At 41.9% G+C, this 26,046-nt stretch overlaps 2 protein-coding genes across 6 annotated transcripts in view; one reads left to right on the top strand and one right to left on the bottom strand.

Annotated features, from left to right (window-relative positions):
- The window catches only part of LOC126268574 (prefoldin subunit 6-like), a 65,143-nt gene extending 52,349 nt beyond the window's left edge, over window positions 1-12,794 (top strand). Inside the window, exon 4 of the mRNA XM_049973921.1 lies at window positions 12,489-12,794. Coding sequence (XP_049829878.1) covers window positions 12,489-12,609 — 121 coding nt within the window. The 3' untranslated portion in view covers window positions 12,610-12,794. The remainder of the gene's footprint in view (window positions 1-12,488) is intronic.
- LOC126268518 (glutamine synthetase 2 cytoplasmic-like) overlaps window positions 12,746-26,046 on the bottom strand; it is a 413,531-nt gene continuing 400,230 nt past the window's right edge. For all 5 annotated transcript variants that reach the window (XM_049973916.1, XM_049973915.1, XM_049973918.1 and 2 more), the window contains exons 3-7: window positions 24,857-25,021; window positions 15,087-15,361; window positions 14,341-14,540; window positions 14,042-14,181; window positions 12,746-13,855 (exon numbers count right to left, since the gene is read on the bottom strand). In XM_049973916.1, the coding sequence (XP_049829873.1) occupies window positions 13,707-13,855; window positions 14,042-14,181; window positions 14,341-14,540; window positions 15,087-15,361; window positions 24,857-25,021 (929 nt within the window). In that variant the 3' untranslated portion in view covers window positions 12,746-13,706. The remainder of the gene's footprint in view (window positions 13,856-14,041; window positions 14,182-14,340; window positions 14,541-15,086; window positions 15,362-24,856; window positions 25,022-26,046) is intronic.

Below are 26,046 nucleotides of genomic sequence, written 5' to 3'. Positions count from 1 at the left end.
TCAAACTGTATTTTCGTAGTTTATTCTGAATATAGACACAGAAACTCACATGAACGTGCAATGGACAGAGGCCTCCATCTATAAGAAGTCCCATGGATGGGAGACATGTCCAGGTATACTGCTCTTTGATATTACTGTCATAAGGAAACACTTAGAGGAGTGAATGAAATCATTCTTTCCTAATCTCTTTTGCTTGTCAAGTTCCTGTGTAAACTGCAAATGCCCAGTCAGCTGCGGACAAAACTTGTAAATCGTCACTGGATTAGTGTTCCAGCGACAGACAATTCTTGGCCTTCTTGCAACACAAGCATGAAAAACAGGGCCCAGGAAATGTCTAATTTCACCAAATGTCACTAGCTTCGATGAAATCAGTATTGAATGACGTTTCAGTTCATTTTTACTACAACCGTTCACTAGAACTTGCAATGTATATAGATTTATGTGAGCATTCAGTTCTCTATGGCTTCATTGGTTAGAAAAACCTTTGAACAAAAACACCGACCTTTAGCAGAGAAAGTCACTAAACAGCCATATGTCATAAGAAGCTATTCTATTTTGGCAGCCAGTTTCAGCATTTCAGTATGCCATCTTCAGGCCCCAAATGCACTCCATGTGTAGACAATCAGATGTGTTGACATTAGCATACTGAAGCCACCAGTGTCTGGATACTGAGAGTCTGTTATTAGAGTGCTTCTCAAAGACTTGACAACACCTCAAGACATATGGTAGTTTTGCGAGGTTCTTCGGTAAATATTTGGCAAGCCACTGTCCTGTGTCCACAATGGATCAATAGAGAAACACCAACCTCATGGAATGTACCTTCAGAAAAATTTTTCATGATATTGTGTTAAGTGGTAAAGACAGTGTGTAAGCTAGTGGCATTCTCTTCTGATAAACTGATTCCATTCAGTTTATTTTCTGAAAAGAATAATGCTGTCAACAACACTGCAGCACTAATGAAGTCATAACAGAAATGAGCAGTTGAAACAGATTTTTGTGTAAATGGTTACAGTGATCTATTATTAATATATGATCGGCCACATACCTTCAATTGCACAATTTTGCCCAGAATAGTCTCTTTCAGCGTCAAAATCCTCTAAAAGCTCTTTGGCAGCAAGTAAATCAGTGATTTCTTTACGAGATAAACCTCGACACACCATACTGAGAAGAATTGCAGCTCAGAATGAATAGATCACCAACATAAGGTGCATACATATCTTACTTCCCACAATATCTACAGCATGAAGTGTCCTATCATGTTATGTGTCGGCGCAAACTACTGCCCAAACGTGGAAAAATGCAGGTAGCTTAAAATACATGAAACCAACACTGCAGTAATGAAAACTGAGAGCACAATGGTATCTCATTTTGTTCTCAAGTCATAGATTTTTATATCGTACAGACGGTTGTGTGCGATGTGCCCATTTTCATTCCTGCGAATTGGGAATTATATGACCATAACAATTGTCATATTTTGTAAACAGTTAAAGATATGGGAATGAGGTTTTTTTGCAAATGGAAAAAAATATTCAAAACATTCACTGAGATGCTTAAGTAATTAGGCTGCAGCAGTGAGAGTTTGGCGGCTCAGGACTTGTACAGACATCAGTAGCACTGTAGGAAAACCCAGGCAGCACACATACACACTTCCACAGCAGTGAAAGGGCTAACCATCCCCTTGAATTCTCTTTCCTTGCTATTTAAATTTCTTTACTTTCTGAGACTTACGTCTATAATTTAAGAAATGTGAAATAGAAATTTTCTTGAAATGTCCTTAGATCATCTCTGTTGCGTGTCTGATGCATGCCACGGCATGTTTTGTTTTTCAAAAGTAGGATAAAATGGTTTGTTTTTGGTTCTGGATCATTACTATTTTCTCAAAGACACACTTGAAAAGAGGTATTGGTCGACAGAATTTTATCTTATAGAGATATTAATTTTGATTACTTTAAATGTTTAACCCATAAATTTTAGTTCTGAAATCGTTTTGTTTTATGGACAATCTGTGCTAATGTAACTGAATTCTCACAATACTGTAGGGACAAATGGCACTCGGTAGGTTGAATGGCGGAGTGTTGGTCGGTGGACCCCTTAATGCACTATTGGTCGAGAGAAATGTTTTATTCAGCGTCAGCTCATGGCTTGCAGGGGTTTGGCTTCTGCCTTGTGAAAGAGATGCATGGGTAGGCACACTGTGTTGTCAACGGCCTGATAGCAGGCGATGGCATTGACATCAGCGGCACTGTTCTGCTACTGCTGTGATGGCGTTCTGCTGTGAAATGGTGACACTAGCGACTAAGGACCAGCTTGTGTCCACTGCGGAGGCAGATTATCCTGGCAAGAGTCTGGTGACAGCAGATCAGCAAAACTGTAGTCCCAAATCCCACGAGCAGACTCAGTGCAGGAGGTGCTTGACCCAACCTGGTCTCAAACCTATAAATGCAGCTGGCTGGGTCTAGTTGTCTAGTTTAGCATGCACCTGGCGTCATGGTGGTTCTGCTAGACACCAAATGAATCAAATGAATCTGCTTCAAAATTCCCATCTATTCATCTGGCTCTTAGGCATATTACCCTGCCCCTGGTCACATAGCTTACAATACAGCTCTTGTCCCGAGGTGGTGACATTATCCTGCCTGCTCTGACTCTTACCACTGTGCACTTCAGGTTTCACCAAACATGGCTGGCACATCTTGCAATGTCACCATATGGTCTTACTGGCCCATGATTGCTACTGCAATACTTCATGACTGCTTCCTTACACATTCCTACAAGTTCCACTATAAACAAGCTAGCAACATTATACTGCACCCCTCCAAAGGTAAGATCGGCCACTCAGGGCCTTGCTCAGGACTAGGTCTCCACCATGGCTACTTCCACCCTTGATCTATAAAATAAGTCCACACTCTCAAGATTATACCAGGGTGGCAATTTTAAACACTCTACATATACACTCCTGGAAATTGAAATAAGAACACCGTGAATTCATTGTCCCAGGAAGGGGAAACTTTATTGACACATTCCTGGGGTCAGATACATCACATGATCACACTGACAGAACCACAGGCACATAGACACAGGCAACAGAGCATGCACAATGTCGGCACTAGTACAGTGTATATCCACCTTTCGCAGCAATGCAGGCTGCTATTCTCCCATGGAGGCGATCGTAGAGATGCTGGATGTAGTCCTGTGGAACGGCTTGCCATGCCATTTCCACCTGGCGCCTCAGTTGGACCAGCGTTCGTGCTGGACGTGAAGACCGCATGAGACGACGCTTCATCCAGTCCCAAACATGCTCAGTGGGGGACAGATCGGGAGATCTTGCTGGCCAGGGTAGTTGACTTACACCTTCTAGAGCACGTTGGATGGCACGGGATACATGCGGACGTGCATTGTCCTGTTGGAACAGCAAGTTCCCTTGCCGGTCTAGGAATGGTAGAACGATGGGTTCGATGACGGTTTGGATGTACCGTGTACTATTCAGTGTCCCCTCGACGATCACCAGAGGTGTACGGCCAATGTAGGAGATCGCTCCCCACACCATGATGCCAGGTGTTGGCCCTGTGTGCCTCGGTCGTATGCAGTCCTGATTGTGGCGTTCACCTGCACGGCGCCAAACACGCATACGACCATCATTGGCACCAAGGCAGAAGTGACTCTCATCGCTGAAGACGACACGTCTCCATTCGTCCCTCCATTCACGCCTGTCGCGACACCACTGGAGGCGGGCTGCACGATGTTGGGGCGTGAGCGAAAGACGCCCTAATGGTGTGCGGGACCGTAGCCCAGCTTTATGGAGACGATTGCGAATGGTCCTCGCCGATACCCCAGGAGCAACAGTGTCCCTAATTTGCTGGGAAGTGGCGGTGCGGTCCCCTACGGCACTGCGTAGGTTCCTACGGTCTTGGTGTGCATCCGTGCGTCGTTGCGGTCCGGTCCCAGGTCGACGGGCACGTGCACCTTCCACCGACCACTGGCGACAACATCGATGTACTGTGGAGACCTCACGCCCCACGTGTTGAGCAATTCGGCGGTACGTCCACCCGGCCTCCCGCATGCCCACTATACGCCCTCGCTCAAAGTCCGTCAACTGCACATACGGTTCATGTCCACGCTGTCGCGGCATGCTACCAGTGTTAAAGACTGTGATGGAGCTCCGTATGCCACGGCAAACTGGCTGACACTGACGGCGGCGGTGCACAAATGCTGCGCAGCTAGCGCCATTCGACGGTCAACACCGCGGTTCCTGGTGTGTCCGCTGTGCCGTGCGTGTGATCATTGCTTGTACAGCCCTCTCGCAGTGTCCGGAGCAAGTATGGTGGGTCTGACACACTGGTGTCAATGTGTTCTTTTTTCCATTTCCAGGAGTGTACTACGTCAAATCTTATGGCTGCTTCCCATCTTTCATAAGCTCTAACAAATTTATTTTCCTTTGATATTAATAGTATGATATATTTAATACACTTAATATGGGTATCGTCACCTAGAAATATCTCCTTAGATTTCGTAAGCTCACATCATCTTTCAAGGGTCCGTTGCCTTGCTCATTATCTCAAATACTAAGTGACACAGTAGACCTCTTGCATTGTCATGCAAACATGACTTTTAGCTCTACATTCCAGTCTTACAAAATGAATTTCTTAAAAGTAGATTACCTTTAACATATAAATAAAATATTGTCTGCCTATATCAAAGTTTTATCCTTTGCATCCCACCTGCTTGTCTAGTGGTTTTTTAACCCCTTGTTTCGGAACTACGTATGGAACGTTGCCCTTGCAGCAACAGTTTTGCATATGCTTCCCATGAAAACATACTCCCAGAATGTTAATTTGCCTCTGACAATAATGCATTGAAGGCTTTAGATGTGGGTTTGAAGTGATTATCAAGAAATGGATTAGAGGACATCTTCCAAAAGTGGATAAGATGGGACAAGTGCATCACTCTGAAGGATGACTATATTGAAAGGGGGAAATATTGATTTTGATTGATTATTTTGCAATAAATATTTTTTAATATCACTCTGTCTTTATTGAATGATCCTTGTAAATGTATACCTGAAAAGTTATAATTGACAAAAGACTTCATTCTTTAATTGGCTCATAAAATGTAAATGGAATAAATTTCAGTTTGCACAAAAAAGAATTTTTGGCAACACAGGAGGTGACATGCTGAGAAAAGAAACAATGGCGATGACTGGCCAGTATCCTGTAAGAACTTGGGCTGATTGCCTTTTCCTGCATTGGACTGTCGATGATTGGAAACGTGTTGCCTGGTCAGATGAGTCTTGTTTCAAATTATATCGAGCAGATGGATGTGTATGGGACTGGAGACAACCTCATGAATCCATGGATCCTGCATGTCAGTGGGGGACTGTTAGAGCTGGTGGAGGATCATAATGGTGTGGGGGGGGGGGGGGGGGTGTGCAGTTGAAGTGATAAGGAACACCCTAGATGTTTAGAAATGACTCTGATCACCTACATCCAATTATGTCCATTGTACATTCCAACAGGACAATGCAACACCCCACATGTCCAGAATTGCTAAAGAGTGGTTCCAGGAACACTCTTCTGAGTTTAAACATTTCTATTGGCCACCAAACGCCCCAGACATGAACATTATTGAGCATATCTGGGTTGCCTTGTAACGTGCTGTTCAGAACAGACCTCCACCTTCTTGTACTTTTATGGGCAGCCCTGCAAGATTCCTGGTGTCAGTTACCTCCTCCACTAGTTCGGACATTAGTAGAGTCCATGCCATGTTGTCTTGCAGCACTTTGTGTGCTCGAGGTGGGGGGGGGGGGGGGGGTGTGGCTGCATGATATTGGGCAGGTGTAACAGTTTCTTTGGTTCTTCAGTGTATGAGGATGACTGAAATTATTTAGCATGTGTGACAGAACAAATTTGTGTCCAGCAGCTTTTTCTCTCTTAGACCTTATAGGTACTTTCAGCGAGGAGAAAATAGTGAAATTCATTTTGGTAACCAATGTGTTGCCATTATTCTATTATTATTTACTTGTGATAGATCCTGTGCACAGACTTGCATGTTGTTAGCCACAGTACTTTTTCCCATGTCTTGCCTGAGTAGGATGAACAGACCATAAAGCTGTGTCTTTGCGTCTCTTTAACACACTAATATGTATCCATCATCCTTCATACTGAAACTCAGCATTGAAATGCACTGGCAACTACAGTATCTTAAAACTACAGAAGAGCAAAACTGTAAACCTGCGAACAGTGAACATAATCGTAGTGCATGCCATGCAACTTGTGAAGTATAAGGACATCAGGGAATAATTCAAAACTTGATCACATGTACATACTGAATTGCAGTTAGCTGGTGTGGGTCACAGCAACATAGCATTGTGTGGGGCAACGCAAGATTAGGTGGAGGAAGCTGAGAGATATGATCTGGAGCTGCCTACTTCCATATTGGCAACTATATCGTATCCCTCCCTCCATATGCTGTCTCTAATTGGACGGTGACTAATAAAAACAGTTTTGTGTCTACAGCATTCTATCTTTGTGATTTTTATTCTCCTTTTACTGAAAAGTATGATGCATATATTTATGTAATCGCTGTGCATGTACAAATTTAGGTAAAAGTGTAATTTCCTGTCTAGTAGAAAATTTGTGAATTAAATGCTATATTCTTGCATGTTATCAGCTACTATCAAGCAGAAAAATACTTTGTCAGTGGGAAAAATAATGGTTGGGGGTGAAAAATGCATAGTGGGTATTACATGAAATGTCTCCCAGTGATTAGTGTTGAAAAATAATACGGAGCGTGTTGTTGAGAACATAGTATGTAAACACAGTGTTGTTCAAGAGCAATTGGCAATGCTCTGCCCTCACTGCCTATTATTTCCCCATCTGATTTTTGTAACTAAGATATGGTAGATGAAATACAGAAAATTCAAAGAACGGCATGTTTGGTTACAGGTTCATCTAGTAAGTCTGAAAGTTTCATTGGAGGTGTTGACCCAGCTTCAGTGTCAGACACTATGAGGAATTTGCTGTGCACCATGATGTGGTTTACTGTTAAAATTTTGAGTGTATGTCCATAGAGGACTGAACCAATATTGCTTCCTGCTTTGTATATTTTGCTAAAAGACAATGAAGCAAAGATTAGAGTGATTCAGGCTTTACCAGCAATTGTTATTTCTGTTCATAATTTGCAACTAGGATAGGAAATGTAAGTGGCAATTGTAAACAAAGTACCCTCCTCCACATGCTATATGGTAGCTTGTGGGGTATAGATGTAGAAAATAATTTGTATTAAAAAATCCTCCATTGATTTGAGTAGGTTAAAATAGTTCTTCCAGTAATTACAGAATCAAGAAAGCATAAGCATTTTTGGTAATTAAATGAAAAGTGCTTTCACAGTTTTTATTATTTCTACATATCAAAAGGTTAAGTGGCTTTATTGTGTTTAATTTGATTTAATGGTTATAGAGGCACAGTTCTCTCAAATGTTGTTATAAATAGGAAAAAGGAAATATTATTGAGGCTTTATTTGAGAAAATAATCGTGTATTTGATTCAACAGATTTACTGTGGCTGTTATGAAAATAAACACAAAGAACTAAACATTGTCAGTTTGGAGTTGCAATAAAGTTTTGAAACAAAACAATTTCCAACATTCAAGCGGGAAAGCGCCGGTAGATAGGCACAATAAATAAAACACACAAACACACACACAGAATTTCTAGCTTTTGCAACCGGCGGTTGCTTCTTCAGAAAAGAGGGAAGGAGAGGGAAAGACGAAAGGATAAGGGTTTTAAGGGAGAGGGTAAGGAGTCATTCCAATCCCGGGAGCAGAAAGACTTCCCTTAGGGGGAAAAAAAGGACAGGTGTACATTCGCGCGCGCACACACACACACACACACACACACACACACACACACACACACACACGTATGTGCGGATGGATGTGTGTGCGTGAGTGTACACCTGTCCTTTTTTCCCCCTAAGGGAAGTGTTTCTGCTCCTGGGATTGGAATGACTCCTTACCTTCTCCCTTAAAACCCTTATCCTTTCGTCTTTCCCTCTCCTTCCCTCTTTCCTGAAGAAGCAACCGCCGGTTGCGAAAGCTAGAAATTCTGTGTGTGTGTGTGTGTGTGTGTGTGTGTGTGTGTGTGTGTGTGTGTGTGTGTGTGTGTGTGTGTTTTATTTATTGTGCCTATCTATCGGCACTTTCCCGCTTGGTAAGTCTTGGAATCTTTGTTTTTAATATATTTTTCCCATGTGGAAGTTTCTTTCTATTTATATATATATAATCAGTCTTTACTTTTATGTATGTGATGCTTTCAAATTCTCATTCTCATTCTGCTTAGTATCCCTTAGATGGCCATCAGACTTCATTAGTTCATTTTTGTGATTATGATTTCTCTTAAGAGTAATGTGCAAAACATTCCTCTTGCTTGCACTTCTCCCATATTGCAACAGAGAACAGAAGTTGAAGAGCTCAAATAGCAGGTTCCTGGTAATCAGAATTAATGCCAATCTGTCACTGTCACTGAACAGCATCCTACTTTTTAAATATGTGCAGAGGCTGAAATTTTGTAAATCTGATGTGGAGAAAACTGTTCTATTCACTGTAAACGAAGAATTGCAGAAATTGGAAGCTGTCTCTTTGTTAGCACTAAATTTCTCGCTATAAACAGCAGTTTCTTGCATTCCATAGCAATGTTTAAATGAGTCCGGCAACCTGATGAAGTGTTGAAATTTCCTTCAATTTTCATGAATCTCTTCTGTTAGACGTGATATGGGACCATGAGTTCAGTGCTTTGTCTGGTTTCATGTACGTTAAAAAGTTTCCAGGCACATAGGTTGCTCGCAACATTTAACAGCTCACTGCCCCACAACCCTGAGTTTTACTGCAGATTTGCAATTTTCTAAGCTATATAGAAGTTTTGATTTCTTTGCAATAATTGGAACAACACATTTGTATTTATCTGTCATCCTCCTAGCACGTATCAAATGTCAGCAACAAGCAGAAATGTGATGTAGATTAATAATTACTGTCAGTGATCGACAAAGTACTTCTGCTGGTGATGTTTAACAGTATGCTTTCATGTCAACACAACAAGAATTCTGAAGCATCACACCACAAGGAAAGTTATTATTTTACTGTATGTTTTATTGGAGTCAGAAAGCTTGACCTTTACAGCCAAGGGAAAGAGTTAGATTAACCATAGCCATCTTACAATCATGGAGGCCCTGGATTTTTTTTTCTGAATATGAAATTGTAGACAACAGGAAAAACTTTTCAGGGCTGGCCAACTGGAGTTGCCACTCCCCCCTCCTCCGGAAGCAAAATGTGACTCAGATACAGCAAAAAATATTTGTTGCTATATTTCTCTAAGAATGAGTAACATTACTGTGAACTCTCACATGAACAATTTCATTTTCACAAATAAAGATGTGTAAACAAGGTTGAATCTTATTTTTGATTGTCCTTTGAGACATAATGTGAATACTCAAATTGAAATAATTTGGAAGGGATAGACTTTTTTCAAGAGTGAGTTCCATTCTATCAGTCTCTGTTAAATCATTTGAGCATATATATATATATATATATATATATATATATATATATATATATATATATATATATATATACACACACACACACACACACATATCCATCCGCACATACACACACACACAAGCAGACAGATATGTCTGCTTGTGTCTGTGTATGTGCGGATGGATATGTGTGTGTGTGTGTGTGCGCGAGTGTACACCTGTCCTTTTTTTCCCCTAAGGGAAGTCTTTCCGCTCCCGGGATTGGAATGACTCCTTACCCTCTCCCTTAAAACCCACATCCTTTCATTTTTCCCTCTCCTTCCCTCTTTCCTGACGAAGCAACTGCCAGTTGCGAAAGCTCGTAATTCTGTGTGTGTGTTTGTGTGTTTTGTTCATGTGCCTGTCTGCCGGCGCTTTCCCGCTTGGTAAGTCTTGGAATCTTTGTTTTTAATATATATATATATATTTTCTCTGTTGCATTTCGAAATCTTCTATCATCTTACTTTCTCTTTTTGTTTGTACAAGTAGTTTCACTTTGTATTCAGCTTCCCTTTTTCCGTAGTTATTGTATGTATATATATATATATATATATATATATATATATATATATATATAGACAGTTTGTTTCAGAGCAGACATAACATTTTATTTCAACTTTCTATGTTGTTTTCCTGGAGCAAAAGAAAGATGAAAAGTTCAAAATGAGTTATTTTATTTGGCTTCCTAAACCAACCCAATTTCTCTGTATTCACTTCCTTGTATTATTTATAAACTCTGTATTTTGATACTGATGTAAAACTGGGAGATCTTTCAGTGATAGGTATTAGCTGTTTACCTTCAAGTGTGTATCATCCATCTAGGTCTCCAATAAGTTACTTTATCTGTGGTGGTATTATCATTATGGATAGAATTTTCAGCGTGTAAGCTAACAGTTAATATCAAGGGCACCCATTGGATTGTGTGTGTGTGGGGGGGGGGGGGGGGGGGGGGCAAGGGAGGGGTGTCTGCAGGCATAGAGTAGGGCCATAGAGTATTTGTATACTGATCATGTTTCAAACCTACATACTAGACTTAAATGACTTTCTTGAAAGAAAAACCACTAGACTACACTTAGTCATCCTGCTAAGAGTTGGGGGAGGCCCATGGTGCCTCCCCCCATGTTGCCCTTTTCTCTCTCTGATGTGGGTGCCCTTCATTTGTACAGTGGGAAGAAAACAAAATGCTGCACTTACAGATCAGCATGTGATTCCTCAATCAGATAGGGTGCATTTTGAAAACTTTATGAAAATTAAAGGTGTCAATACTGTCACAATGTGCAGAGGAATGTGTATCACCCAGAACTATTATACCAGCCATCATAATGTTGCAAGGATGGAGCTATGGCTCAAGCTTTTTTTTAAAATATGTCTGTTCCCTAGTTATCATTTATATGCAGGACATCATTTTATCGCATGACAGTGGGACCCATCCATCTACTAATAACGCAGTGCCCAACTGTAATGGGTCCTATCGTGTTCATGTAGGATGGCTTTATGATGAACACATCGACAGTTTTTCGATGCTGGGTCTGTCCAATAACCAAGCTGCTGCTGCATGGTAACCTCTCAAAGGTGCCATTCCGATAATGTTTTTCGTCACCTGGAGCAACACATTTGGTAAACCAGTAATCTTTATCCACAAGTAATGGACAGAGGTCAGCCAAAGGCTAGACTTACTCCACAAATAGAGGATACAATTCTTGAAACCATTCACAAGCCACCTCAGAAAAGTACCTGTGATGTTGCAAAGCAGTTACAGATATCAGACTGGTTATTGAAGTGTTGCACAGTGGACTGCATCCATATTATTACATGTTAACACCAGTGGCCAGGAGACTGCATTTAATGAGTAGTTTTGTGGGTGGCTTTTGTATGAAATGGAAGACTAACATTTTATAGTGTGATGTGGTTTGATGAGTCTACTTTTACTAATGAAGCTATTTTCCATCTCAATACCTGTTATTGGTGGGATCACAACCCACGTCACCCATGAACATAACTTTCAGGCACACTTTGGCATAAATGTGTGGCAGGAGTGCTTTTACCTATTGCCAGAGAAGTTTAATACACCCTTGTAACATGTTTCTGTGTGATGCATTAGAAAACCTCCCACTTGTTTGTGCCATCATGCTAAAGCCATAGCTGTCACCACTTTGGAATGTATGTAATTATTTAATTTAAGCATTAACAGGAAAAATAGTTTGATGGTGGCGGTCCAGCGTTCTGGCCTTAATGTTCCCTGGATCTTAATCCACTAGGTTTGTTTGCGAGGATGCAAAGGAACAGGTTTATAGTACTCAATGGATGTACATGAGCTAATAGCTTACCTGAATGTCACTTTGGCTATGGTGGCTGCAACTGTGGCCTGTAAGGTCCAACAAAGAATGATCCAGTGAGTGGTGAAGTGTTTGCAAATGGAAGGTGGTCACTGTGAATATCATCTCTAAAGTGAAAGTTGCTCATATGTGTATATACCGCCTGTGAAGATGAGGCAGGACGTCAGATGTATAGCATGGAATACATGTTTTGTACCTCAGATGGTGCTGTAGGCATTCTTTTCCATTAGCTTTGTGTCATGAATAAACTGGTTGTTTACATCTGTAAGAAGTTCATTCAAATTCTAGAGAAATCCAAGAGGACCAGTCTAAGGTCCCTTTGGTTCAGCCCACTTATGGCATGAGATTGCTTTAATGTTGTAGCAGTTATATTGGAGACATTCTTTAACTTTAGCAAATTCATACACATTGAGGCAATAAAATGATTCTTGTGACAAGTACTTTATTACATGACTGTTCCAGTAAACTTTTTAGCTCCTTAAAATTTGCTGCGGGTTTCAAGTTAAAATCCACAGATGATCACTTCGGTAAATATTCAGATGTGGAAACAAGCATTTCCTATATAATAATTATGGTTCCCCTTTCAGAAAACGGGCTGATGACACTCTAGCTTCACTAGAAAAACAACAAGAAAGTCATCGAGCAGCCTTAACAAAGTTGCAGCAGCAGTTTCAGCAAGCACAGATGAAGATGGCCAAAAAACCATGAACGTGAATCAGTTGTGTGCTGCTGTTTGGAAACTGAGAAAAGTAAATTAAAACCAATGTGAATTTTATGTGTGGCTGAAATCTCATCCTTTGTGCTTTTGTAGAGGAAGTGAATGTATATATATGAAAACAACATGTAACCATATAATATCTTTATTGCATACAAAATAAAGGCACTTTATTATTTGTTTTGTATTTCATAGAATATAGCAACAGAATTAATAACATTGTTTTTCATAATTTTCTTATGGAATAAATGTTGCTGCCCTATATTACATAATATTGTACAATGTGGAAAGTGTGATGTGTAATGTGCAAATGCTTTCACAGAATTATTCAGAAATATGTTTGATATAAAAATATTGTAATCTGGTGTTTGTACATGAGCACAGACATCATTTCATCATGGAGGTTGGTGTAGCATTTGCAGTTGGCAGCATTACTCTCCAGTCCAAACCTGAATACTTGGTGACAGTAAAAAAACAAATTATACATTTAATTGGGAAAGAAATTACAAATAAAATACGTAAAGGAATTACAGATGTAGAGAATGTATCTTGAGTATTAAAAGCAAACACATTCCACTCATTTTGACAGAGGCCTCAGTATTGATGGATGCTTTACTATTTGTTAAAACTGATCACAGAAGAGCTGTTCACTAATTATAGTAAAAAAGCACCACCCTTTAACTTACACGCAGACAATATTTACTGTTTTCTTAACGGCAATAAAATATGCATTTTCACACTCAGTAAATGAGCATTTTGCTATTCAGGAACTAATGTAGCCTTTACTTAGCAAATTCGTTTAACAATTAAAAATTTCTCATTCAGTACTCCATCCAATAACACTTACCTTTTATGTACAAAAGCATTTTAAAATATCTGCAGTTTGATGAATACAATCACTAAATTCTATATTCATACCAATTTACTTTTAAGTGATTAAACAATGTCTCTGAAGTAAAATTTAATTTTGTTACACACCGTATGTATAAAAATTTGGTGTGCTCATGGTGCTCAAATGATATGGCTTATCTGTACAAGTTTTCGACTTTGTGTAAGGTACAGCAGCAAGTAATAACAAGCTATATAAAATCTACTCGTTGAGAACGCATGTGCGGACCAGTGCTTCACACACTGCATATGGATCACAGTTTGATGATGGTCGACGGTCTTCCAGGTAGCCCTGCTTCCGTTCTGCTACTTCACGAGGAATGCGAATGCTGGCACCACGATTAGCTACACCTGTAATTTGAATGGTTGTGTGTCATTCCTTAACACAGAATATAAATTTTAGCTACTTCATTGACTAGGTCACCAAATTAGATAAGGATGTGTACAGAAATTGTGTCTAATACATGGGCAGTCAACTTAAGGGAGGGGGTGGGGCGCAGAGAATCTTATTTGCTGAGGTGTGGTATCTGTGCATACCTGCTGAGAAATTGTGAATGGACGATGTCTCATGGGCTCCAGTCAATCGCCTTTCATTGTCCTTCCCACCCTTGGGATCATATGCTTGAATATGGCGTAGATGTTGCTTTGAAAGCTTGTCGATAGCTTTCTCAATTTCTCTAGAATGAGAAAAAGTTTTCACAGAGTTGAGTAGTGTGGAATACTCACTTATCTGAGTAAAACACATTTACCCTCATCTCAAAGAGGGTTATAAAAATAACTTAAAATGTTTGTATACTGTGTGCCATTTGGTCAACATTTATATAAATTGTACTTACATTATGCCATTTTCTTCTCTCATTTCCAGAGTTGAAAAGTTACAGTGTGCTCCTGCACCATTCCAGTTCCCTGGCATTGGTTTTGGATCCAATGTAACTACAATGCCATATTCCTCAGATATCCGGTGTAGGATATATCGAGCCACCCAAAGATCGTCAGCGCATTTCATACCCTCACCAGGGCCGACTTGAAACTCCCACTGGAAGAAATATTTTATTAATGTAGTAGTTCTTAAACATTTTGATATGAGAAGTTTACTCTAGTGGTATGAACAAGTAATGGGTGTTGGGTGGTAATTTCAAGTAACTTCCAAATTTAGACCATATGATTTGTTACTTTATCTGCCCCTGCATACAGTAGATGTGTCCATGAGTAAAAGGAAAAGTTAAGGACATAAGTGACTGCAAGTAAACCAAAGTGTTTAGAGGACTTAATTCCTACACGGAGTTTTGGCTGACCAGTCTTCAGGACCTATTTTTACAGAAACAGCTGCAACACTGACAACATTTAATCAAAAATATAGTATGCTAGATGCATACTTCAGTTTACTTATTTAGGACACAAACCACCTTTTGTTTTATTTGTTTTGATATTCGTAGGGCTTTTATAAATAGTTGAAGCTAGTATGGAGAACAAAAATGAATTGTCAGTTTCATCACAGGGATGGAGAACTGCAGCTTTCGGTGCAAAAACAGCTTTTAGCATTCATTTTGGAATAGCTGAGTAAGTGTTTTCGGACACTGACCTGTGCAGGCATGACCTCTGCATTGGTTCCTGCAATATCAATGCCTGCATACAGGCAAGCACGGTAATGTGCCTCCACAAGCTCACGTGCGTACACCTTGTTGGCACCGACACCACAATAGTAGGGCCCTTGGGGTCCAGGAAAGCCATTCTTCGGCCAGCCGAAGGGATGAAGGTCTGTGTCCAGTAGTGTGTACTCCTGCTCGATACCAAACCACGGTTTGTGTGCTGCTGCTCGCTCCATTGCCTCTAAGCACTTGTATCGCTTATTGGATTCTGCAAAATAAGTAGATCACTAGTTAGACACTATCATTATGTGCAAGCATCAAAGAGGAACAATGTACAATCAGCACGAAACCAGATTTATATTGCATCAAGTCAGTACTGAAGCCATAAGAGCATTTAAACCCTTTAATGACAAGGCCTGCCATACTAATTACTAATGTAAACATGCCCTCACTTTTTTTTGTTTAATCTAAGAAATTTAGTAGTATCAGTGTATAGTTATAAAATGTAATCTGCTCAATCAAAGTTTCAGTTTCTTCTTTCTTTTATTTCTTCATGTTCTGATCCAACTTTAGACTTGCTCAATGCTGAAACCAGAAAAATAAAATTATAGCTGTAACAAATAATACAACAGCAGAATGGCAGATATACAAATTAAAAGTGAATACCGATGATGCAGGAAAAATAGAAAAACCAGCCGTCACATAATGTAGTATTTATTGTTGAACTTAACTGTACACAGTTTTCTTTATTAGGTAAATTAATTCCATATTTTAAGTAATAATATGCAATAATTTATTTTTGTGTTTAACAGTCAACAGAAATACCTAGTTCTAATTTAGCCAGTGCCAGTCCTAAGCCCAGATTGAAAATTATCTTGCGACATTGTGTCAATTCACAAACATTTGTATAGAGAGAGAGAGAGAGAGAGAGAGAGAGAGAGAGAGAGAGAGAGAGAGAGAGAGAGAGAGAGAGAGAGAGAGTGGGGGGGGGGGCCTCGTTTGCATGGACAGTTTCATTCCACATGTCATTCTACCTGATGATTAAGAGCAAATGTAATACAATAGAGACATGGTTTGCAGTTTATAATGTACAACAAAACCGAAGATACTAGAATTTTCGAAAGATATTGCAGCTCAGAATAAAGAAGACCCGCCGCCGCCGGTTCAGTGTGGGCGGGTGGACTGCTGTGAACCACCTGTTACAGCAGGACGAAGCCTCTCCATCGTTTGTAAGTCCCCGGTTTAATACACAATACTACCACCACTACCTACCTACCTACCACCTACCTACCTAGGTTGAATCGAACCCCTTTCCATTCCTAATACCAAACAAAGTATTTGCAGCTGTGGTGTAGTGGGTAGTTCCTGTGGCAGGTCAGATTCTGACAGCTCAAGGCTGAGTCTCGCCCCCATATGTACATTATAACAAAGGGCGTCGAAGGCACAGATCGTGGCACTGCAATTGCGTGCACTCGGTCCTGCGTCTCTAGCAGACGCTAAGGCATGCTGGCCGACCAGGAGCGTGCAGAATTGGTGACTTCTGTCGACAGGACGAGGGGCCGACGAGAGCACGGCTGAGGGTGCGGTGCGGCAGCCAGCCGTAACGAGGCGACTGCTAACGATCTCTGCGGCTGCAGCATCCGTCCGCCGGCGAGACGGGCAGGCCTCTGTTGTAGGTGCGGCTGCGACTCTCTCCCAATTACAGGGGCCTCCGAATCGTCCCACCCTTCACCAGGCGACGGTCGGGCTCGTCCTGTTGGTCGCTAAACATCGCAGTAACACCACCCTACTTTTTGTTTCTCCCCACTAACATCGCAGAACTAAGCCAAATGACGCAGGGCTAAAACCGTCCGAGCATCTGGCCCGCTGTGGCAAACGCGCGCGCGATGTCCTGGAAAAAGGGTTCGTGGATAAGGGCAACGATAAGGTGTTTACTGGAAGACGAGGAGTAGGAACAGAACCACGGTATACAAGGTGGTGACAAAAGTCATGAGATATCTCTAAAATAGTGTGTGTGTGTGTGTGTGTGTGTGTGTGTGTGGGGGGGGGGGGGGGGGCGGCGGCGGCACTTTTCCCGTCGTAGTGTAGTAACTCGACGTCGCACTGACTCAACAAGTCGCTGGAAATCCCCTGCAGAAACACTGAGTATTGCTGCCTTTGTAGCTGTCCATAATTGCCAATTTGTTACAGGAACAGGATTGTGTGCACTAATTGACCTCTCGATTATGTCAAATAAATGTACAATGGGATTTATGTCAGGCTATCCGGATGGCCAAACCATTCGATCGAACTGTCCAGAACGTTCTTCAAACCAATCGCGAATAATTGACAATGTGCCATGTCACCAGGCCACATCCATAACATTGGTAACATTAAGTCCCTGAATGGCTGCAAATAGTTTCCAAGAAGCCGAACATAAACGTTTCCTGTCTTTGATCGGTTCAGTTTGACGAGAGGATCCAGCCCATTCCACTCTTACAGCTCCACACCAGCTTGCACAATGCCTTGTTAACAACTTTGGTCCGTAGCTTCGTGGTGTGTGTGCCATATTCTAACCCTATGATCAGCTCTTACCAACCAAAATCGGAACTTGTATGATTAGGTCATAGTTTTCCAGTCGTCTGGGGGTCCAACCAATACAGCCACAAGCCGAGGAGAAGTGCTGCTGTGTCGCGAAGTCAATCGCGTCGGTCGTCTGCTGCCACATCCCAACAACACCAGATTTCGGCGCACTTCCCTAATGTATACGTTCGTTGTACGTCCCCCAGTGATTTATGCGGTTATTTCGCACAGTATTGCTTGTCTGTTACCACTGATGACTCTACACAAACGCCGCTGGTCTCAGTCGTTAATTAAGGTCATCGGCCACTGTGTGGGGAGAGGTAACGCCTGAAATTTGGTATTCTCAGCCCACACGCACTGTTGATCTCGAAATATCGAATTCGGTTTCCAAAATTGGATGTCACCTACGTGTAGCTCAAACTACAATTCCGCGTTGAAAGTCTTAACTCCTGTCTTGCAGCCATAATCACGTTCGAAACCTTTTCTCATGACGCACCCGAGTGCAAATCACAACTACTACAATGAAATACCTTGCGTACGCAACACTGCCGCAAATCGCTATACCATGACTTTCGTCACCTCATTGTAGTACTGACAGAGAAATCGGCGGAATATGGTTCCTGCGTTAATCGATGGATATAAATTACGGAAGAGGTACTCGACGCAGAGGCAAATGATGGTATAACGTCTTTTAGAGAATCAAAGTACACACGGTAAGTACACGATTGACGCTATGGATAAACGTGCTGTTAGGAAACAAGTTCTGTTATATCTACATGCTTTGAGGAAACTTTAGAGCTTTCATTGCATAGCATAGCATTAAAGGTTAGCAAGGAAAAAACACACACACACACACACACACATTAAGAGAGAATATTAAATCCTATTTTTATGAAAAATAGAAGTATTTTAATTTACGTGGCCAGTGACTGTTATAAACGAGATCTTGATTTGTCCATATTACACTGCGTATAAATGCTATCGATGAGACGGCGTGATAATAGTATTGTCGAACAAAGGGCCAATTTGTTTTTGTTAAACGTTTTAGCGCTTCACTGGAGCGTACTATGAAGGTGCTTGTTTTCCCTGAACTACGTAGTATCTCGAAAAACACGCGCGAATAAAAAATGTTCCAGATGAAAAGTCAGTGCTTTTAAAGGGGACATCTGTCTGTGCTAAAACTGGCTAGCTACTAATTTAGGAAATTCGCATCCCCCATCATGGGGGATGAACTTTATTTTCAGATGGGAACTCTTTACTGTAGATTCGGATTCTACGCCAAAAAATACTTAGGGATTACCTGAAAACTTTTTTTTCCATTCGTGGAAGGTGGCGCACTGTAATCGGCGCAAGAGTTACGGCTGTTGAACGGAAGAACACACCGAATTCAAACCGTTGGTGTGATTGGAAGGATTCTCCGAAAAAACTTTATTTGCCAGACTATTAAATTTAAAAAATTTTACTGCACAATCGCACTTGCAAAATTAAACTTAAGTGATATAAAACATATTTATCGTTAATATGAAGCAGCGTCAAATGAGTCGGTTCTTATTTGTACCCTCTGCAAAATTGAACTTTATCGACTGCAGCGCCATCTGCCACGAAAGGAAGAAAGCTTTTGGCAAAGCCAAGGTATTTTTTGGAGTTTAGTCCGAATGGGCAATAAATATGCATTGCTATCTACGGCTGTCTTGTCATGTGTTGACGCAGCGAGAGAGGCATCGTCAGGAGTGCCCCAAGGAAGTGTGGTTGGGAAGCAGTTGTTCTGTTTACGTTAAGTGGCGGGCAAAGTGGCAGCAAACTGCGGTTTTTTTTATTGATGATGGTGTGGTGTCGAAGTTGAGTGGTGTAGGAAGACAAGACGGCTCTGACAAAATTTCCAGTTGATGTGATGAATGGCAGCTAGCTCTAAATGTAGAAAAATTTAAGTTAATGCGGGTGAGTAGAAAGAAGGAATCTGTAATGTTAGGATATTACTAGCGTTCTGGTTGTCACAGTCAAGTCGTTTAAATATCTGGGCGCAACGTTGCAAAGCGATATGAAACGAGCTTGTGAGAACGGTGGTAAGCGAAGGCTAATGGGCGATTTCGGCTTATTGGGAGAATTTTAGGAAAGAGCGGTTGACCTGTAAAGGAGACCGCATTTAGTACGCTAATACGACATATTCGTGAGTACTGCTGTAGTGTTTGGGATCCGTATCAGATCGGATTGAAGGAGGACATCGAAGCAATTCAGAGGGGGGCTGCTAGAAATCTTAACGGTAGGTTCGAAAAACAGGTGTTACGGAGATGCTTCGGGAACTCAAATGGGAATCTCTGGAGGGAAGGCGACGTTATTTTCGACAACCGTTATTGAGAAGATTAGAGAACGGGCATCAAGCTGACTGCCGAACGATTCAACTGCTGCCAACACACTGCGCGTAAGGACCACGAAGATAAGATACGAGAAGTTAGGGCTCATATTGGGGGGGGGGGGGGTGTATAGGCAGTCGTTTTTCCCTCACTGTAATTGTGAGCGGAACAGGAAAGGAAATTACTAGTAGTGATACAGAGTACCCTCTGCCATGCATCGTACGGTGGCTTGCGGAGTATCTATGTAGACGGTGCCTAGCTGGGACTTCAGTTTGCATTGTAGGGCACTACTGGCTGTAAGTTGAGCAACCTAAAGGGAGTCCTCGCGGGAAATGGCACCTTTCCATCATGTTTATATTGTTGATGGCGATAAGACAAGGGAAAGTCAGTGAACCCTGGAGCTTAACCATCCGACTGACAGATTACCACCTGCAGGTTACATACCGTAACTTCCTCAAACACTGCAAGTATGTTTGAAATTTAACTCGGGAAATTCGCGCGAGATCTGGTAATTAGGAATCTCTTCACCACAGCATCTCTCTCAGCCTGGACGACAAAATATAGGTGGTGAAATTTTCCTCCGCCAGCTGTAAAATTTCAGGACAAGTACAACCAGACCTTGGCTACAAGAGTGGGTGCTTTCTTAGGTAATATCGGGAGAACACATGAGCAATGTATCTCGTGACCGTAGTAGATACAATGCGTACTGTGTGTAGCTTACTAGCTTCTGAAAGCTAGCGTTCGAGGATTTAAGAAATTTTCAGTACCAAAAGTTGGTTGCCAGCGGACAGGAAAAATGAAAATGTTCCTTATGATCAAATCATCCACCCGTTTCCTGAGATAAATCCCAAACATATCCGCAGTGTTGTGAAAGACTAATTTGTGGAAAGTTAATATCCTCAAAATTTCTTAGTAGTTCCTTTACAAGCTAACACACTAAAGTATACGAGATCACTCGTTTGGACCGTTCCAGAGTACGTTTTTGTCGTTAAACAAGTTTGCTGAATGCTAATAATAAATATCTTTGATATAGATACTGAGTGTTTTATCTGATTAACCTTTTGCTGCCTTCCATTGTGATCAAAGCCAGGAGCAAGACTCATAGACACACAGCTCACCGAAGTTGGTGTGATATTGTTAGCACCTTTAAATTCAATAACATCCCAGTTAGCCTCACGAAGCTGAGGGCACTACATAACAGATTTCCACCTTACAAAAATGGGAATGGAATCCGGAAGATCCAGCTTAACAGGCATAAGCGATAACAGGAAACTTTATTCCCTTCCGAATAGGCCATATTTTTAGCAATTAATGGATGCAATACGTATTTATACCCTGCATTGTCAACTGTTTGCCAAGTACAGTTATTTGAAATTTACGGTGGCCGGCATGTTTACCACCTTAAGGATCCGTCAGTCACGGGGTGATGGGTGTATCGTCGGGAGCGGCTTTTCAGTTAATCGTGCACTTAGCGCGTGGTGCGCTTCCAACTTATTAGTAAAGCTACCGAAGATATCACTTCACGAGATCACTGGGGTGCAAATCCTGCAGGATGAGTTACCAGAGTACTCTGAAGGAATCATTTTCGTCTCGATGGCAGGTATGCAGTGAAACAATATGGAGTTGCTAGACAGTCCTCACAACCAGTCACAGCTTCCCACCGTGGGAATTGGACTGAACACTGCAGTGTTGTTTCACAGCCATCAAGGTTACTCGATAGTTAAGGACGAAGTTGCAGACGGAAAGAGTAAATAAGGGATGCTGCGTACGTCAAAGAACGTGAATACTAGTTCTGATTAGGAGCACACTTGGTACCGGAGTTGCAGAGCTGTCGGTGACTTCACAAAAGGTTATAAGCTCTTGCCTCTTGCAGATCCTATTTCATTATCTATGACCGACTAGAGGAATGTAGTTCTCAAAGAATCAACAAGGGTTTAGGAAACATATGACACAAACAGCAGATGCAGGTTGTGTCTAAGATATCGGGTTTGAACGGAAGATGGAATCTTTCCAGATTTGCGAAAGTGTTTGCCAAAATACCATGATGACATAACCAAAAATACCGTAGCTCACCCTGTATTTCAGAAGTGTGTGATTGGCTTTTAAGACTTTTTAACTGGTAGGACGTTATACTGAACGGAGAATGTTGAACAGAAACTGAAGTATGATACGGTGTGTCCCATGGAAGCATAATAGAACCCTTCAGATTTCTTAGTATACGAGTGCGTCAATGACCTATCAGAGTCAGAGCACTTTCAGATTGTACGCTGACAGTGCCGTTATCAACAGCAAAGCATTGTTGTCGCAAAAAGCTAATGCAACCGACCCTCAAATACTGCTTCGGTGATTGGGTCCATACCACGTAAGCATGACAGCAGACATCAGATGTGCTGCAGTAATCTAACAGGCATACAACTGTGTAATAGAGATCCTCGTGGCGTTTAAATGGCAGTCTTGGGAAGAAAGATAACGTTTTTGAGTAATGCTGTTGGGTATATTTAGAGAGCCGGCATTCTCATGATCATGAAAATAAGAGAGATGGGTGAGGGGGGCGGGGGATATCGACAACAGTCATTTCACTTGCTCTGTGTACTAAATGGGCCAGAGTACCCTCCGCTATACACCTTACGGTGGCTAGATGAGTATACACGTAGCTGCAATATTTCTTCTTTTTGTGTAATCGGTTCACTGCCTATCAAAATTTCCTCTCCCATGCCAATCTCTCCACTAAAAGTGGCACCTGCACTTTACCTCCTCAGTTTCATGTACGAGGGTCAGTCAAAAAGTAATGCCTCCTATTTTTTTTTCTACATTTAATTGTCAGGAAATTTAAATGCAATTACATAGGTTGAAAACCACAACATTGAGGATCATTTTTCATTTTTCAATGTAATCTCCGCCCATCTCTACAGTTTTGGTCCATCTCTACAGTTTTGGTCCATCTTTGAACAAGGGCATGTATCCCAGTACGGTAAAAATCACAGCTCTGCTTCCTAAGCCATTGACGCACGGATGTTTTGACGGCCTCCTCATCTTCAAAATGAATCCCACGATGAGCTTCTTTTAGTGGCCCGAACAGATGGAAGTCTGATGGTGCCAGGTCAGGGCTGTATGGGGGATGAGGCAAAACTTCCCATCCAATTTTGACAATCTCGTCAGAGGTGTGACGACTGGTGTGTGGTCTTGCATTGTCATGCAAAAGAAGAACATCTGCCATTGATTTTGTTGGGCGAACTCGCTGAAGACGTGCTTTAAGTTTTTTGAGGGTTGTGACGTACTGAACAGAATTTATTGTGCATCCCTGCTCCAAAAAATCAACCAGAATCACACCCTCTGTATCCCAGAAAACTGTTGCCATAACTTTCCCTGCCGATCGCACAGTTTTGAATTTTTTTCTTCCTCGGCGAGCTTGTGTGACGCCACTCCATTGACTGCCTCTTTGATTCGGGTTCAAAAAAATGCACCCATGTTTCGTCCCCGGTCACAATTTTTTTCAGAAACTCATCTCCCTCCAAACGGAAGCGCTGCAAGTGTTGGGAGGCTATTGTTTTCCTTGCCTCTTTATTCTGATCGGTTAACATTCTTGGAACCTACCGTGCAGAAACTTTTGAGTACCCCAATTGTTTAATAATCGTGATCACACTGCCTTTACTAAGAGAAATAATGCGACACACTTCATCTGCAGTCACCCGACGGTCACCACGAATGGTGTCATCAACTTGCTGAATGTTGTGTGGAGTCACTGCACTCACCGGCCTGCCGCTCCGCTTTTCGTCAGTCAACGGTGTTTGCCCTTCAGCTTCCTTATAACGACGAACCCATCGTCTAACAGTGCTGACATCCACTGTCACAACACCATACACCTTCTTCAGTCTTTCATGAATGCGTATGGGCGTTTCACCTTCTGCATTCAAGAATTCAATCACACAACGCTGTCTCAAACGAACATCGATGTCGGCCATCTTACAAACTTCTGCTGTGCTGCCACCTGTTGACACAGAAAGTTACTACTGCAGTGGATTGCAGAAGAAGGATTGCGGAATGGCGCCAAATTCAAATTTTTCACTTAACTTAATTTTTTTAAGTAGAAAAAATGGGAGGCATTACTTTTTGACCGACCCTCGTATGTATGTATATATGAGTACCAGGGAAGTCAGTCCCTGGCGTCTCAGCACATGTCCTACTATCCTATCCTCCTCCTAATTAGTGTTCGCCACAGATTTCTTTTCTTGCGGATTATGTGGCGAACCACGAAATTTCGTCTCAGTCCATTTAATTTTCAGTCTCATCATATTACGCTGTATCTCAAACGTTTCCATTCTGTTCTTTTCCGTCGGACTTACGTGTATAGGCAAATTAAAAAAAAAAAAAAAAATCAAGGAAGGAAGGAAGGTTTTTTACTACTACTCGCGCAGTTTCCTTTCCTATCAGTTTCAAACTGCTGTTATGTCGGGGGAATAGTACACACGCTTGTGTGTGAGATTTTCCTTCGCAATGATTCATACTGTCATCTCTTTACGTTCCACCTTAATCATCGCCCAGAGCGCAGAAAATGGTAATGATGATATTATTATGGTGCTGTTTGATTCGTGGGGCGCTCAACTGCACGTCATCGGCGCCCGTACAAATTCCCAATCTTTCCACAGTTTAGACTCGCCACTTTTACGAATGATGATGAAATGATGCAGACAACACAACACCCAGTCCGCGAGCGGAGAAAATCCCCGACCCGGCCGGGAATCGAACGCGGGTCCCAGTGATCCAGTGGCAGCACTAGCTGCGGACAGCGCAGATTAGATATTTTTAATGTCCCGCGGCAGTTGCCTGGAGACGGCGGTATGGCAACTAACCTGTGGGTTCCTTGTTCGGCTTGTAGGTGTCGCAGAGCACAAGCACGTTTTCTGCGCCGGGCCGGAACGGATCCTTGTACACAGCTACCGGGTGCAGGTACAAGTCGGAGTTGTGCCCCTCGGACTGGTACGTTGAGCTGCCATCGTAGTTCCAGATGGGGTAGTCTGCAACACAACAATAACGTTGCTGTCAGTATGAGCAGTCACAACAAAAATGGTTCAAATGGCTCTGACCACTATGGGACTTCTGAGGTCATCAGTCCCCTAGAACTTAGAACTACTTAAACCTAACTAACCTAAGAATATCACACACATCCTTGCCCGAGGCAGGATTCGAACCTGCGACCGTAGCGGTCGCGCGGTTCCAGACTGAAGCGCCTAGAGCCGGTCGGCCATTAGAGCCGGTCGGCCATTAGGGCCGGCGCGAACTAAATGGAACAATTATTTTATGCGCTTGGTTATGGACGAGCATCTGTTCCTTAAAATTATATTACCTTATACTTAGAAAAAACTACAGTATTTGCAATGTTGTTTTCTTAGGCATAGAGGTAAGACGAGATTATTTCGCGTATATTGCTAACAATGTTAGTCGTGATCTTACTGCAGTTGTTATTTTAGGAAGAACGATATTTTCGGCCTGGATTGTTATTAAATAACGATTGTGGAAGCACCTACAGAAACTAGTGGGATGGGAGTAGTCTTATTACTTCCTAGTTGGGAATCGAGAAACCCAACCATTTACTGTGGGAGATAAGGCTTAACGATGTATCCAACCCATGGTGCAACATTATTTCTTTCCAAATTCATAAAGCACTGTCACTAGAAGTTACGTTAAGTGAAAAAAAGGAGCACAGTGTGCGATGAATCCCTTGGCCTTTTAGTTTGACACTTCTCCGTCAAGCCACCCATTGAAGTTTCTCGTTTAGCAAAAGTTAGAATTTGACGTCTAGACGCCGTCGTTATTACATAAGGACTGGACAACGCTAGGAAATTAAAACGGTAGCGATCTTATTGAAGTATCCGTTCTGTAATCAGTCTTAAAATATGTAGGGGGAGCACAGAGTACGGTTAGATAACTCTTTTTATCCTGCTCCATCCGAGCAAGGGTCAAGTCAGTGTCTCAACAACCGTGCTACAGTGATCGTGAAACTACAGAACTTTACTTTCCCACGAAATTTCCTTAGGCTAAA

This window comes from Schistocerca gregaria, chromosome 1, assembly GCF_023897955.1.
Source record: "Schistocerca gregaria isolate iqSchGreg1 chromosome 1, iqSchGreg1.2, whole genome shotgun sequence".
Taxonomy (NCBI): Eukaryota; Metazoa; Arthropoda; class Insecta; order Orthoptera; family Acrididae; genus Schistocerca; species Schistocerca gregaria.
The sequence above is the reverse complement of the archived record's forward strand: the minus strand, read 5'-3'. Positions and strand labels throughout refer to the sequence as shown.